At 38.7% G+C, this 16,093-nt stretch overlaps 1 protein-coding gene across 2 annotated transcripts in view; it reads right to left on the reverse strand.

The window, feature by feature from the left end:
* The window catches only part of RB1 (RB transcriptional corepressor 1), a 208,029-nt gene extending 192,372 nt beyond the window's left edge, over nt 1-15,657 (reverse strand). The window contains exons 1-2 of one of the 2 annotated variants that reach the window (XM_049853103.1): nt 15,213-15,657; nt 11,687-11,813 (exon numbers count right to left, since the gene is read on the reverse strand). In XM_049853103.1, the coding sequence (XP_049709060.1) occupies nt 11,687-11,813; nt 15,213-15,400 (315 nt within the window). In that variant the 5' untranslated portion in view covers nt 15,401-15,657. The remainder of the gene's footprint in view (nt 1-11,686; nt 11,814-15,212) is intronic. The other variant, XM_049853102.1, reaches the window with a different exon arrangement.
* Between the last annotated feature and the right edge of the window lie 436 nt (nt 15,658-16,093).

The following is a 16,093-nucleotide window of genomic DNA, read 5'->3' on the forward strand; positions in this document are numbered from 1 at the left end:
ACAACCACGAAGGTGAAAAAAACGGCCATCATATTCAAACTGCCACTAATCGGTTTTTCTGTAAAACATCTACAAAACTGGTGCCTACCATTCTTGGAGAAGAGGTTTAAAAATATTGCGGAAGGGGACTAGTATCCACGATACAAATTCAATTACATGAATAAAAAATCTTCTGAAGTTTGCATGTCAAGTCCTTCTACCAATATCACATATACTGTTTCAAAAACATAACATACCATTAATGAATAAATGAGTTGGCATTAGAGTAAAAGAATTCCATGTTGGAGGACAAATGAAAGAGATCATTCAATCATCTAGTCCAAGGGTCACAATCTGTGGCCTGGGGATTTCAACTGATATAATGATAGTCTTTGGCAAATTTTTTAATATTTAAAAAACCTAAGGAAAACCCATGTTTGTTTTCAATAAGTCCATAGTAACCAAAATGGCAAATACTTTCTTTTGCAAGAATCAGTTCATACTGTGTGGAAACATAATTCATCTTACCCAGAAAAAAAAAAAAAATTCTTAATTCGTCTTAAGTTGATGAAAAATACTGGTTGGCAGCTTTGTACATCCCGAACAAAACTAGTAAAAATAATTAATAACAAAGTTTGGTAGACAGTTTCTGAAACAGATTCACTGAGGGAAAAACTAACAGGGGTGGTGGTTTTAGAGTCCAGCATAATTCAACTTACACTAAAAAATAGTGTATAAAATACAAAAATCAAGGCATATGTTAAAGAAGTACATTGAAACATATAGGGATAGGAATGTTTGTTTTACATTCTTTGTCCTACAAACTAATTCGCTCCCAAACTCTACTAAAAATCTGAGTCTCATATATAAACTTGATTATCTCTTTATACCTGAATATATAATAGAAATTAACTACCAATGTGAAGATCAATAATAATGAATATCAGGTCTCTAAAATTATGAGGATCAATAAGAAAAAAATTAATTGACTGACAGTTTATTTTCAACCATTTTTTTTTCAAGACTATATCTGTTGTATCTAAATTTATGTAGGGTTTAGAGATGTTTAAAGCACAGAAAAACACCTCATCCTATGAAATTAACATTTAAGATACCCCAGCTCACTTAGCAGCCCATAACAATCTCCACCATCATTTCAATCCTATGGAGGAGGAGGTGTTACAGCAGTGTCTCATGTATCCTTTCTGTAACTACTTCTAGTATTTTAACAGGGTTGACACTATGGCCATTTGTGGGCAACTCAGAGGGAAGGTTAGCTTTTTGTTTGAGTTTTTTTGGAGGTTAGTTTTTTAAAAGAAACCATGTTATGACTTTTCAATATTTAATTATTTATATGCCAACTTGTACTAGAAAAGATTAAAGAAATCTAAAAAACAATATGTGCAACATGACAAAATAAAACCGAAAGTAAGTGGGTAAAGACATTGTGCATTTTTGAGAGAATAATTTTAGACATTATTTTTTCATTCATTCAATAAATATTTATTAAATGCCTACCAAGCACCAAGTATTATTCTATCAGTAAACAAAACAAACATTCCTGTTTCCTGGAGCTGACGTTTTAAGCAGGTGAAGAAAGGCAAAAAAGAGTATAAACGTAAACTATGTTAGAAAAAGAGCTGGGTAAGATGGATAGGGAGCCCTGGTGGTTCAGTGGTTAAGGACTCAGCTGCTAACCAAAAGGTGGACAGTTTGAATTCACCAGCTGCTCCTTGGAAATCCTATGGGGCAGTTCTACTCTTTTCTACAGGGTCATTATGAGTCGGAATCTAGTCGACAGCAACATGTTTGTTTTTTTGGTTTTAAGATAGAATATTCAAGGGAAAGGTAGAGGCAAGTTACAGTACTAAACAGAGTGGTCAAGGCAGGCTTCATTGAAAGGTAATATTTGAGCAAAGGCTTTATTCTATGAGCAAAGGCAATCCATTACATTCTTTTTTTAAAAATCTTGAATACCTTCTGACCCTTGTAGTTCCACTTCTGGGAATCTACACTACAGATGTATTCTCATTTATGCACTAAAATTTACATACAAGTATATTCACCGCTATTCACCGCAGTAGTCTGTCATATTAAACATCCAAAAGCAAACTAAATGTCTCTCAATAGTTAAATAAATTGATATACAAATGGAAAATACATGACATGACCAAATAAAATCTAAAAAGATTAAGATAAACACAAAGGGAGGGCCATCCTTCAAGATATAGTCCTAAATGAAAAAGGCAAGATGCAGAACAATGCAAACACTAGAAATTGTTTTATTGGTTGTGCCTGGGGAAAGGAAGTGAATGGCTTAGAGATAGAAATGTGAGGAAGACTTGACTATTTACACTTTTGTTTCTTTTGAATTTTGAACCATGTGAATCTATTGCTATTCCAAAAACATTACTAATAAATTGTTTTAAAAGTGTAAATAATAAAATCTCAATTAGATATAATAAAAATCCTTAAGTGTGTGTAGGAGAGACTGGAGGAAAAGAATGAGTAAAAACCAAAATCTAAGTCCTTTTTTACTAAGTTGTAGCAGGGTCTCTTAACAGTAATAATCAAACCCCTACTTCACTGTAGTTCATCGATCGACATTCACCAAAAACTGGTAAAACTCATCTCAAAGGAAAAAGGAGGACCAGAGAAGAGGAATACAAAAAAAGAAGCTTTGCTTGCTTTGGCTTTAGTAGGATACTGACTACAATACTGCATCTAATTCATTCCAAAAAAAGCATGTCAGTCACTCAAATTTACCATGGTAGAGCTATTGTCCTAAATTCACCTCCTTTCCTCTTTTTATGGTACCCATTCTAGAAACGATAGCTGAGAATCCTTTAGGCTAATTTCTTAGTTCCCCCACAGTGTTCCCTCACAGTGCCATCCATCGCTGTGAATATGCCAGGCTCTAACACTTTTTTTTTTTTAACACTAGAAACCTGCACCTTTGATTCCTCTCTCTTCCTCACCCTTGTATCAAGCAATCACAAAAATCCTACCTACTTCCTAAAATATTGCTTAAATTTGTCCCTTGTTCTAGGTTACTACAATAGCTTCTTGATCAGTCTTTTTGCTTCTCTGATCTAAGCTCATCCTGCTGCTAAAGTAACCATTCTGGAATAATCGTCTCCAAAGTGGAATGCTTATAAAACCAAACCACCCAAACCCAGTGCCGTCGAGTCAATTCCAACTCATAGCGACCCTATAGGACAGGGTAGAACTGCCTCATAGAGTTTCCAAGGATCGTCTCACGGATTTGAACTGCCAACCTTTTTGGTTAGCAGCCATAGCACCTAACCACTACGCCACCAGGGTTTCCATGGAATGCTTATAGTACAGCTAAATTATTGAGTCGACCAAGAAGCAAATATCAGAACTCCACTATGTTTTATCTAAAAATGAAGCTTTAAAAAAATTTTTTTTAAAAAAGGAAGTAAAACACAAGCCACAGAACAGAAGAAAATATTTGCAAATAAGATAGATCTCAGGAGGAACTTGAATCCAGAATACATAGAGAATCCTTACAATTCAGTAATAAAAAGAAAATAATCCAAATTAAAAGTGGGAAAAGAATGTGAACATTTTTCCTACACTGACATACATATATAATGGTTAATAACTACACGAAAAGATGGTCTACTTTACTGGCCACCAGAGAAATGCAAATGCAAAACACAAGGTATTACTAGGATGGTTGTGATCAAAAGGACAGACAATATCAAATGTTGGTAGGACATGAAGAAATTGAAACCTACATACATCGTTGGTGGGAATGCAAAGTGGTGCAGCAGCTTTGGAAAACAGTTTGGCAGTTCCTCAAAAGGTTAAACATAAACCTACCATATGACCTAACAACTTCTACTCCTAGGTATATATAACCAAGAAAAATAAAAACATATGTCCACATAAAAACTCATATGTTCATAGCAGCATTATTCATAATAGCCAAAAGGTAAAAACAACCCAAATGTCTACCAACTGATGAGTGCATAAATATAAAGGAATATAAAGGAATGAGGTACTGACACATGCCACAACATGGATGAACTTTGAAAACATCATGTTATATGGAAGAAGCCAGTCACAAAAGACCACAAAATATTGTTATGATTCCATTCACATCAAATGTCCAGAATAGGCAAATCTATAGAAAACAGGTTAGTGGCTACCCAGGGCCAGCAGGGTTTGAGGGAAATTAGCGGTGACTGCTAATGGATACAAAGTTTTTTTTGGGGGGAGTGACAAAAATGTTCTAAAATTGATTGTGGTGATGGTTGCATGACTCTGAATATGCTTAAAAATGTTAGATTGTATGATATATAAATTATATTTCAATAAAGCTGTTAATATTTTTTTAGTAATCACCTCCAAGGGCAACCGATGCTTACACTGTTTCTACATTTGAAGAAAATTTGCTTAATTTAGTTACACGGAAGAAGGGAAGTAAAGTGAAAATGCTTATGATCTGCCTCTTATCAACATCATTGTCATTTCAAAAATTATCAGCGCCGTACTAAGGATGAGAAGTCAGCCATATTCAGTTCTCATAGGCTTCAACACTGACTCACTGGACCAGATATATGCCAAAAAAAAAAAAAAGGCTTTGAATTCAAACTAACCTTTTGAAATGGTATATCACTACTGGAAAATTACAGTAAACTATAATCAGGACAGGAAACCCTGGTAGTGTAGTGGTTAAGTGCTACGGCTGCTAACCAAAGGGTCGGCAGTTCAAATCCACCAGGTGCTCCTTGGAAACCCTATGGGGAAGTTCTACTCTGTCCTATAGGGTCGCAATGAGTCGGAATCGACTCGACAGCACTGGGTTTGGTTTGGTTTTGAAAATCAGGACACACTCAAAAGGACTATTAGGATTTAAAATAAGGAACCTATGTATAAATTTTTAGAAACATAGACCAAAAGTAAAATTATGAAAAAACAGTATTAGTAAATATTCATTGACTACTAATAATATTCCCAGAATTTCTTTAATGCTTTATGTACATTATCTATTATAAACTTATCAGATAGTTGTTATTACTCTCATTTTATAAATGAGGGAACTGAGGCAAAACAGGTACAGTAACTTAGTGAAGTGGTGGGGTTGGAATTCAAACCCATATTTTGGCTCCAGCTCCCATGGTCTTAACTACTCTACTATATTGCCTATCTCTTCCAAATGAGTGGAATCAAGAGTAAATCACCTACTGCAACAAGGAGATGTCAGGATGACTTGAAGAGATTAGGAAGCACTATCATAAAAAGAACATTAAAGTGAGTCTTAAAAAAGGCAGAATTTGGGCCAAAGGAATAAGTGAGGGTCTTCTAAGAAGAGGAAGCTAGCAAAAATATAAATGCTGAGGGAGGAGAGCACAAAGCACTGGGGACCATCAAAGAAAATAAAAAACAGACTGGCAAAAAGGTTAAAGTATCAGACTATGAAGGACTCCAAATACCAGAATAAGTTTGGTCTTTATTCTGTCTATAATTGGGGGGCGAGGGGAGAGAATATGGAGGAGGAGATTGAGAGGGGATTGTAACATTGACAAAAAAAAAAAAAATTGAAGCAAACGGTGGGGCAAACTGTGTAAACTAGTATTTTTTAGTGGTCAGGCAGTAGGATACACTGGAGAGAGGAAACACGAGAGACTAGTCAGAAGAAGACAACATGGCACAGCACAAGGCAAGAGTCAGAGCAGCACTGTTGGTAACCAGAGAAAGAAGGAACAGATGTGAGAGGCACTGCAAAAAAAGAGAACTTGAGGCTGAATGGATGGATTTAAAACAGAAGTGGCCTGACAGAGTGCCAATCAGTCCTACAGATAGATGTTAAATATGCAAATTATCAAGGCAAACATTTTCAGAAAGCAAAAGGTAGAGTATATAATTCCACTTACTCCTAGAATGCACAAAGCAGTCAGAGTGCTGCTCCCGCCCCTACAACAGGAAAAAGCCAGATAAACAATAGAATCATAATCTTTCTTGAACCCATCAAAGACCTGGGGTCTCAGGGCAATCAAATAATCTGAAACCTAAGGAAAGGCAGGAACCTCCAAGGAGAGAAAGGACAGGAATACTGGCTCATCTGTGGCACAGCATAAAAGGAAGGGACAACGGGAACCATAAAAGCTGGTAAGGAGAATTCTATTAAAAGTTTTAACCAATGCTGACTGTACGACAAAGCAAAAAAATAGTTTAAATATAAAGACATAGTTAACAGTAAAATGATGGGGAAAAAATATGCAATATAAACACTAATCCAAGAAAGGTGCACATAGTACACTTCAGAACAAAAAATGTAAATTGAGATAAAGAGAAACATTACATAATGACAAAGAAATCAATTCACCATAAATATGTATGAACCTAAGAGTAACACACACACAGAGTCACTGCCGTCCAGTCGATTCTGACTCATAGGGACCCTATAAGACAGGGTAGAACTGCCCCACGTAGTTTCCAAGGAGCACCTAGTAAATCTGAACTGTCAACCTTTTGATTAGCAGCCGTGGCTCTAAACCACTACACTAGGGTTTCGACACCTAAGAATAGAGCTTCAAAACACATTAATCAAAAACTAATAGAACTGAAAAGACATAGGCAACTCCACTAGTAGAGACTTCAACATTCCTGTCAGCAGTCAATAAAACAAGTGGGCAGAAGGATACAGTAGATCTGGGAAATGTAATCATCCAACTTGACGTTAATTAACACTTAAAGGGCACTTTGTCTGGGTACCTAACCACAGCAGAATACACGTTCTTTTCAAATACCCATAGAGTATTCACTAAGACCGACCATTTTCTGGGACATGAAACAAGACTCAACAAATTTAGAAGAGCTGAAAAGACCAGAAAAGATTAGCATTAAATAAGAAATGAACCACAGAAAAATATCTAGAAAATCAGAAAACATTCAGGAATTAAATAGCATACTTCTAAGTAACCCACTCAAAGTGGAAGCTACAAGAGAAATTAGAAAATATTTTCAATCAAATAAAAATGAAAACAGTATATCAAAATGTGTGGAACACAGCTCATGTGGTGCTTAGATGAAAGTTTACAGCAGAAAATGCTCAAATGAATGACCTAATCTTCCACCTTCAGAAACTACAAAAATATTTAAAAAAGGAAATTAAAACCAAAGCAAGTATTAAGAAAAAAAAAATAAAGAAAACAGCAGAAATCAATAAAACAGAAAAACAACAGCAAAAAAAACTTAGTTTTTGAAAAAAAAAATCAATAAAATTGATAAAACTCTAGTCAGCCAGATCAAAAAAAAAGAGCAAATCACCACCATTAGAAGGGACATGACTACACATCCTGCAGACATTAGGAGGATGAGGGAAAACGTGGAAAACTTCTTTCCACAAATTCAGTACCTTAGATGAAATGAACAAACTCCAGGAACAACATAAACTATTAATGTGAACTCACAAAGAAATAAATAACCAGAGTAATTCTTTATCTATTACAGAAAATTTGAAGTTAAAAACTTTCCCACAAACAAAACTCCAGGTGCAGATGGTTTCACTGGGGAATCTATCCACTAGACATAGTAGTCCACCAAGAAAGAATACAGGCTGTACCATAAAAACAACTAGCAATAAATTTAAAAGGCCCCCCAAAAAAATCTAAAACAAGGTTTTAGACCTCCTGTGTGTCTAAGGACCCCGGGTGGCACAGTGGTTAAAGTGCTCACGTGCTAACCAAAAGGTTGGGAGCTCGAACCCTCCAGCCACTTTGCAGAAGAAAGATGTAGCGGTCGGCTTCCGTAAAGATTACAGCCTTGGAAACCCTGTGGGGAAATTCTACTCTGCCTCTAGAGTCGCTAGGAGTCAGAATCCATTCAACGGCAGTAAGTTTTTGGTTCTGTGTGTCCATCTGCACTGACAGCAATTATTTTAAAAACAAATACAGGTGTTAATTAAAGTTCCTTAGTATTTAACTGTGAGAACACTAACCTACACATTTAAGAAGCTCAACAAACTCCAGGCAGAACCAACAGATGAATGAATAAACAAAGTGTGGAATATACATACAGTGATTCAGCTCATAAAAAGCAAAGAAGTTCTGACACATGCTATAACATGCATGAACCTTGAAAATATTATGTTAAGTGAAATAAGCAAATTCACAGAGACGGATTAGATCAGAGGTTACCAGGGACTGGGGGAAAGGAACAATAGAGAGTTATTGCTTAATAGGTACAGAGTTTCTGTCTGAGGCAATGAAAAAGTTTTGGAAATAGATAGCGGTGATAGTTGCACAACATTGTGAATGCCCCTAAACTTTAAAAATGGCAGATTTTGTTATATACATTTGGCCACAATGAAATAAAAAAAAAAAAAAGTATTGCCCAAGTTGTCGCATTCTTATTTCAATGGAGATAGCCAACTGCCACTAGAATAGCTGCATAGGAAACAGGCTCATTTTGTCAATACAGTTGTCCCTTGGTATCTGAGGGGTATTGGTTCCAGAACACCCCCCCTCCCCATGGATACCAAAATCTAAGGATGCTCAAGTCCTTTATATAAAATGGCACAGATTTTGCATATAGCCTACATACATCCTCCTATATACTTTAAATTATCTCTAGATTACTTATAGCACCTAATACAATGTAAATGCTATGTAGTTGTTTCATCACAACTGAAGTTTTGCTCTGGAAGGTAGCCTTTCTCTTCTATGTGTTTCTTCAGTTCTTCTGGGAATGCTGATGCTGCCTGGTCCAAGTCTCCCCTGATCTTGGAGTTCTTGAGGCTACAGCAGTTCACAGAGCTAGCCAGCCATCCCTTACTAGACTGACACTCCTTCCTCTCACGCTCCTCAACCCCTCACACTTAGCCTGTGAGGGATTGCTTTGACCACTTCATTGTTTTTTAGCAGCCATTTTTTCACAGAAACAAAGGGTACACACAAGTATTGAACAAATGAGACTGGAAGCAAAGAATACTCAAACAACAAGTGCTGGAGAGAGACTGAGGATCTCTGAAAACGGTGGGCGGCTACAGCAGGGTATGCCTGCACATCGCTTCATTCGTGTGGATTCAGTGTGGTGCTTGGTATGCAGCAAATTCAAGTTTTGATTTTGGAACTTTTTTTTCCCCAAATATTTTCAGTCCATGGTTGGTTGAATCCATGGATGCAGAAACCGCCAATACAGAAGGCAGACTGTATATCCCCTTCTCGGCATACACTCTATCACATTCTCGTTTAGAAATTATTGTATAAACAGAGGTCAGATTCTCAGGCCATCCCTCAAAAACTTAATGGTCACTTAAAATAATATTTCTAAGGAAAAGGTCTATTGAATTACAACAGGTCAGCAGAATATCCGCCTCTGTCATACCCCTCCCCCCATCCCCCCACCCAAAAGTGAAAGGTTTGCTAAATTCCACAGGTAGCATGAGTTTCCTTTCTTATCTTCCTTCAGCATACAACCAGGAAAGATGGCACAAGTCCTAGTCTTCACGATGATCCCATTATGAAATGAAATTTAACCTGCAGCAGTTCCCATGGAAGGTGCTGGGTACAAAGACAGGAGGAGAAAAAAGAAGAGTTCGCCAAGCCTTTCTTCCACACACGCTGAGTGGGTTCGAACTGCCATCCTTTGGGTTAGCAGCCAATCACAAGCTGCTTTTGCCACCCAACCAAAAAAAAACTATTGCTGTCAAGTCAATTCTAACTCAGAGTGCTCTATAGTAGAACCGCCCCCATAGGGTTTCCAAGCAGCGGCTGGTGGATTCAAACTGCTGATCTTCTGGTTAGCAGCCACAGGTCTTAACCAGTGGGCCACCAAAAAAAACCTAAACCAAACCTGTTGCCATTGAATGGATTCTGACTCATAGCGACCCTCCTAAAAAGTACCTAGTAACATTTTCCCATGTGTATTTAACTCAGAAGTCCAGAAGGGCTTCTACTATTAAAACTATTATTGCTATTTTTCAATACAAAAAAAAGTTTTGCGTGAACTAGTCTAAAAACCTAACACCATACCATATCATACTTCCAGACAAATCTGGAACATAACCCACTTATAAATTGAGAATTACCTATATTCACCAATACTCTTTATATGAGTTATCTATCCCTACCTTTCTGAAAACTAAAAATCTATTATTTTAGGAAGAGACAGAGGTGAAAGAGCTACGACTCCTTTTAACTGTGGATGCACAAAAACAGCTTTGTACACGGAGTACCCAAAGCAGTGGAAAGATACACAAATGCTCTGGAATGATAATATTGAAATAATTTCATTTAGGATAGTAAAGAAATCATCCTCATCTGCACATGGAGGCTTCAGTAGTTCTCTCTTTCTTTAGACAGTTTTGAGAATATGTTCGGATTTTTGGAATTGTGGGCACTTGTTTTCCCCTTTTTATGACTAGAGATTTTTCATACAGTTTTAAACACTTATGGTATGTACATAAACACATTTTGCTGTGATCTGATCAGTGAAAACAAACATGTGCTCTTATACAATGCTAATCAGAAAGTAAATTCAGTAAATGTGTCTGACCGGTGTGCAATTTAGCAATAATTATTCGGAATCTTATAAACATTCCTAACTTTTGACTCAGTAATTCAATGCGTAAGAATTTATTCTAAGAAAATAAAGATTCTTTCGTTGATTCATTTAACAAATTTCCAAGGACTTACTTTGTACCTGGCATTATTCTTATGATTAAGGATGTTTATCACATTATTTTACAGAATAAAAAAGTTGAAAAAAATCTAAATGTCCATAATAATAAGAGTTAACAAATTAAAATACATACAAAGGACAAAATATTATACCACCACTAGAAACTATGTTATCAAAGAATATTTACTGACATAAGAAAATGCTGATATGTTAAGCAAAACAAAACAAAAAAAAGCAAGATCAAAATTACATATGTCTATGATCTCAAATCTGTATTTGAGATCTTTTTAGCCAGCAACCTTGGTCTAGTTACTTAACCTCACCCTACTTCAGCTTCTTCATCTGTAAAATGAAAATTTTACATGTAAATCAAAGATTTTATATTTTACATGTGAAATAAAGATTTTACATTTATATTCAAAATAACTATTTTACATGTGAAATGGAAACTACATTTTATACATAAAATAAAAATTTGCAAAACAAAAATTTGCAAAGTAAAAATTTCATATCTCAACGGATTGTTAAATGAGTTATTTGCAAGATGCTTTAATATCCTCTTACACACGGGGTTACCATGAGTCAGAATCAATTGATTTTTCTGCCATACAAATAAAGTACTAGGAAATTGTTCACTGTTATTATTATACATACACAAATATACACCAAAAATAAAAAACGAATACATCAAGACAGTATCAGAGATCCCGAATTCTAACAAAACTGATTCTGAGACAATCAGGAAACTTAAATATTGACTGCATATTAGAAGACATTAAAAATAATTTTATAAGGTGTGGTTGTGTTCCTTTAAAAGTCCCTATATCATAGAAATACATAGTGATGTATTTATAGATAAAATGATATGATGTCTAAGATTTGTTTTAGGGGGATATATGTAATTTTTTAATGTTATCAGAGGCGAATTACCTCTGAATAATGTAATTATTACTAGCTTTTATTTTCTTTATGTTTTCCTATTTTCTTAATTTTCTACATTGATTCAGAATTATTTTTAAAATGAGAAAAAAGTTTTTAAGAAAATTCTTACCAATACACCATCTGCAGATGAAACTTTCTCCCACGTTAACCAAGCTCTTTCTCTGACATGATCTGGTATCTTTAATTTCTGACACAATGCAACAAAATCAGGGTCTTCAGTTTCTTCAAATTCAAGCCTGCCAAATGTATAAATATATAAAATACTCACACACTTACAAATCAAGCTGATGAAGCAAAACACTTGTTTCAATAGTTTGTACATAATAGCACTATCCTGAAAGACAGCATCACTAAGTTCTTTAAGATACTATTTTTTCTTTGAAAAAAATTACACTTAGAATTTAAACACATGCTTATCTTATTCCCTGGCTTTCCAAATTAAGGACACCGCACAATAAAAAAATGTCTGCTGGCATGGTGAATCACATATACTTCAGACCAATAAAATAACTTCGTGAAGGAAAGTAAGTACAATAGCTTCAGGGGTTGGAGGGGGGAAACTGGGATACTGACAAGAGCAAGAACAGCCCATAGATAGTATTACACAATCAATTCAGTGTCAGTGCCTTTACTAAAGTGTAGTCTACACTTACTAAACTTTCAAATAATCTCTCTGCCTAGAAGCACTTCTTACATGATGATTAACTTGATATAAATTATTGCTATGCTTATTTCAGTCCCTTGTTCTTAATCTTTCTTAACCAAGATAGGCATTCAATACATTCTGGTCGGTTAATTCCTTGTCTTTTTAAGTAGACAGTCCCAGCTTACAACAGGGTTCTATTCTGACTCTGTCATAAAATGTAAGTCGAATACCTCTTTTTTTTAGTTTTCATTATCAGTATCTTTATAAATCCATCTTTGAACATCTGCAAGTGAACACCTAAGAATAACATCAGCAGATCACATGCTGCAATGCTGTATGCAGTACACATTACTAAGGATACGATGTACCAAAAAAGGAAGTCATCATTATGGTTCGTCGTAAGTCAAGTACTTCGTAAATTGGGAACTACCTGTATTTACTATGACCCTGTAGAAAGTCCTTAAATGTCATGGTTTCACTGAATTTCCACATCAGCCTTACCATGTAAGGACCCTTATCATCCTTGTTTTACCGAAGAATAAACGAAATCAGAGAAGTTAAAGCATTCACCTGAGCTCACTGCCAGTACTAAGTGGTAAGCCAGGATATGAACCCAACAGTCTAACTCCATAATCCACGCTCTTGACCACTACTCTATACTGCCAGCTCCTTTTTCAAAACATAATTAACATCTGATAACCTCAACAATGAAGGTGGTATGCTGTTCCTAGTGACAGTTTCCCTTCCAGCCTCATCATTTAAAAACCCTTTGCCATCGAGTCGATTCCAACTCATAGCGACCCTATAGGACAGAGTAGAACTGCCCCATAGAGTTTCCAAGGAGCGCCTGGTGGATTCAAACTGCCAAACTTTTGGTTAGCAGCTGTAGCATTTAATCACTAGGCCACCAGGGTTTCCACCACATCATTTAGGCCAGAGATAAATGCAACAGAATGTGATCTCAACTCTCTGGGCAGAAATGGTTCTTGCTGGGAATGCAGTTAGAGCTGAGCCCTGAATCCATCCCTAAGCAGGTTACTCAGCCTCAGGTTACTCAGCCTCAGATTGCCAGGCTGTGGTCCTACCCTTGCTAAATTGTTAATCTGTAGAGTCTGATTGAAGATGCTAAGGAATCCATTGTGAGTACGGATAATCAAAGGCAGACTGTATTTTGCATGGCTTTGAAGTACAAGGGTTTGAGTTCCCAAAGAATTTTTTATCATTCCATCACTTAAAGGTATATAAAATAATGTGTTGGGGAAAAAAGAATGAAAGAAACAAATTTCTTCTTTTCCCAGGTGATGGTCAGAACTTCAATATTTCTAATTATCACAAAATAATCAAGAATGCTTTCAAAGTTATATGGATAACACTGAATTTTTTAAAGTAAATACTACTGCTCTTGCCAAAGAATAGTTTTCAGGTATTGGGCACATTAGAGTTTAATCAAAAACTAAAGTGTGATGTCTTCTTCCAAAACATCCCCCAGGCCTGTTTTTTGTTTTGTTTTTTACTAAGCTGTTAAGTCGATTTCCTGACTCATGGCAACTGCATGTGTGTCTGAGTAGACCTGTGCTCCATAGCATTTTCATCAGCTAATTTTTTGCAAGTAAATCATCCGATTAGCAGCCAAGCCATTAACCGTTTGCACCACCCAAGGATTTTTTTTTAAACTAGTAGGTATGATTTTCAGTTAACCCATATGACAGTTCATTCAAATATATGAATTTTTAATATCCTTCCACAGGTCATTTCAATCTTTTACAATTTGGCCTGAACTCTGTTAGTGGCTGGGAAGTGGAAAGATATGTACAATTCAGTGAGGGTAAAACAGAACTTGGTGATGGACCAGAATGGAAGAAGGAATGGTGAGGGAAGAAAGCAGTCCCATTCCCCTACGATGGATCTGTATACAAAGAGCCTGAAAGAGAACCAGTGCTGACAATAAGGAATAAGGACAAATATGCACTTTTCAGTCTTAGCTAGTTAACCGTAAAGTATCACAATCCAGAAAAATAAAATGTTGCAATCCAACAAATAGCTCTTTGTCATATTCTACCGCATCCACACGGCTTGCTTAAATTTAGATTTCACTTAGGGGGGGAAAAAAAAAGTTCGATGTTAGCACAAGAGCATCGCCAATTTTTTACCAAAAACAAACAGAACAAAACAAAGAAACAAGCGTCACCAAGATCCCTGATTGTAAAGTCAAAAAACAAAATGGAAGAAATAATGGCACATGCTGAGGCAGACTAACCTGCAAGGAGTTTTATCCAAAAGGAAAAAAAAGAAGTTTAGAAACTTTTAGGCACTTACACTAAATTGCCTCACAAAACTTGCCCAGTTCCTCTAAAGCATTCTGTTTCGCCAGTTACTACAGCTGGCTTTGAACCCCAAGGCCTCAAAGCACCCTGTGGACAACCGGCACCCAGGACCCTGCGCTAAGGTCCGATGGCGTCTCCTGCAGCGGCGTCCAAGGCGTTTCTGGTCGGCCTCTCGCAGCATGGGGCTTTGGATGCAGTGCACACCCAGAAGCGAACACTTGGAACTCTTGCGTCGCAGAAGACCAAACAGAAAGCCAAAGAGCACGGGAGTACTACCAATTTAACAAGAACAAAACTCGCTTCCTCTTCAACACACGCGCGTCAGTCATTTTTTGCATTTGATGGGAGCTCGAAATGACCCGCCGCCTCCAGCCTCCGATCTAGCACCTGTCACTTCGCTCAGCCAACCGAGCCCCACCCGCCCAACACCTGTCAACCTGGAGCCGCGACCCCTCCTGGCTGTCCTCCCCTCGCTCCGGATCCCGGAGCCCTGTCACCCTCCTCCAGACCCTCCGCGGTGGTGGGGGGCAAGGAGGGACCCTCTTTCGCCGGGACCGGGATCCGGGGCAAAGACGCGCCCCCGCCTAGATGCCGCGGCGCCGGTCCCGAAGCCCCCTCGGCTCCCTTCCTGCGTTCGCTCTGCGGGGGCGGCTCTGCTCACTCACCTGGCCAGAGGTAGGTCCTCGGAGCCACTGTCGTGCTCCGGATCCTCCTGGAGAGGGGGCGGTGGCGGCGGCGCCGGGGGTTCCACAGAGGCGGCGGCAGCCGCAGCAGCAGCCGCAGCCGCAGCCGCAGCGGCAGCGGCAGCGGCAGCGGCGGCAGCGGCCGCTCTTCGGGGAGTTTTGGGCGGCATGACGCCCTCACAGGGTAGGAGCCAGCGAGCTGTGGAGGAGGGCAGGGCCGGGGGACGCGCGCACACGTCGGGGCACGCCCCGTCCTCTCTCGACTCCCGTTACAAAAATAATTTGAAGGTCCCCTGAGAAAAACCGGACAAGCCCTCCCCGCCCGGCAACCGAGCGCCGCGTCCAACCGCGGGAAAACGTCACTTCCGCCCGCGGCGTCACGTCCGCGAGGCTCCCGGGCCAGCCGGCGTCTGGCGGGCACCGGGGCGCCTGGCAGCGCGCGGGCGGGGGCGCAGGGACGAGCGGGGCTGGCCGGGAGACCAGGCCTGGCGGAGGCGCCCTCCCTGAGGTAGCCGCCGCTGCTGGGACCTGTTTCTACCTGTAGCTCTCCTTCCAGGCTGAGGTGCCCGTAATAGGGCAACAAAAAGAGTCTGTGGGGCAAAATTGGGCCCCATCTCTGTCATCTCTGTCTTTGGGTCTGATCAGGGACTGTCACTCAGGTCCTGTAAGTTCTATCAGGCAAGCGCACCCTACACTGTCACGCCTCCTCTCTCCATGGGCGGTACCCTCCCTCTTCTGAGACCTCGCCCACCCAATCCGTTAAGCCAGTCTACCAAAACAAAAACACCGCCGATTATCCCTTTAGCAAACGTTTCTGGAACACCTAATCGGTGCTCCAGTTTACCAAGCACTGGGGGAAACAA

This window comes from Elephas maximus, chromosome 14 (assembly GCF_024166365.1).
Source record: "Elephas maximus indicus isolate mEleMax1 chromosome 14, mEleMax1 primary haplotype, whole genome shotgun sequence".
Classification (NCBI taxonomy): domain Eukaryota; kingdom Metazoa; phylum Chordata; class Mammalia; order Proboscidea; family Elephantidae; genus Elephas; species Elephas maximus.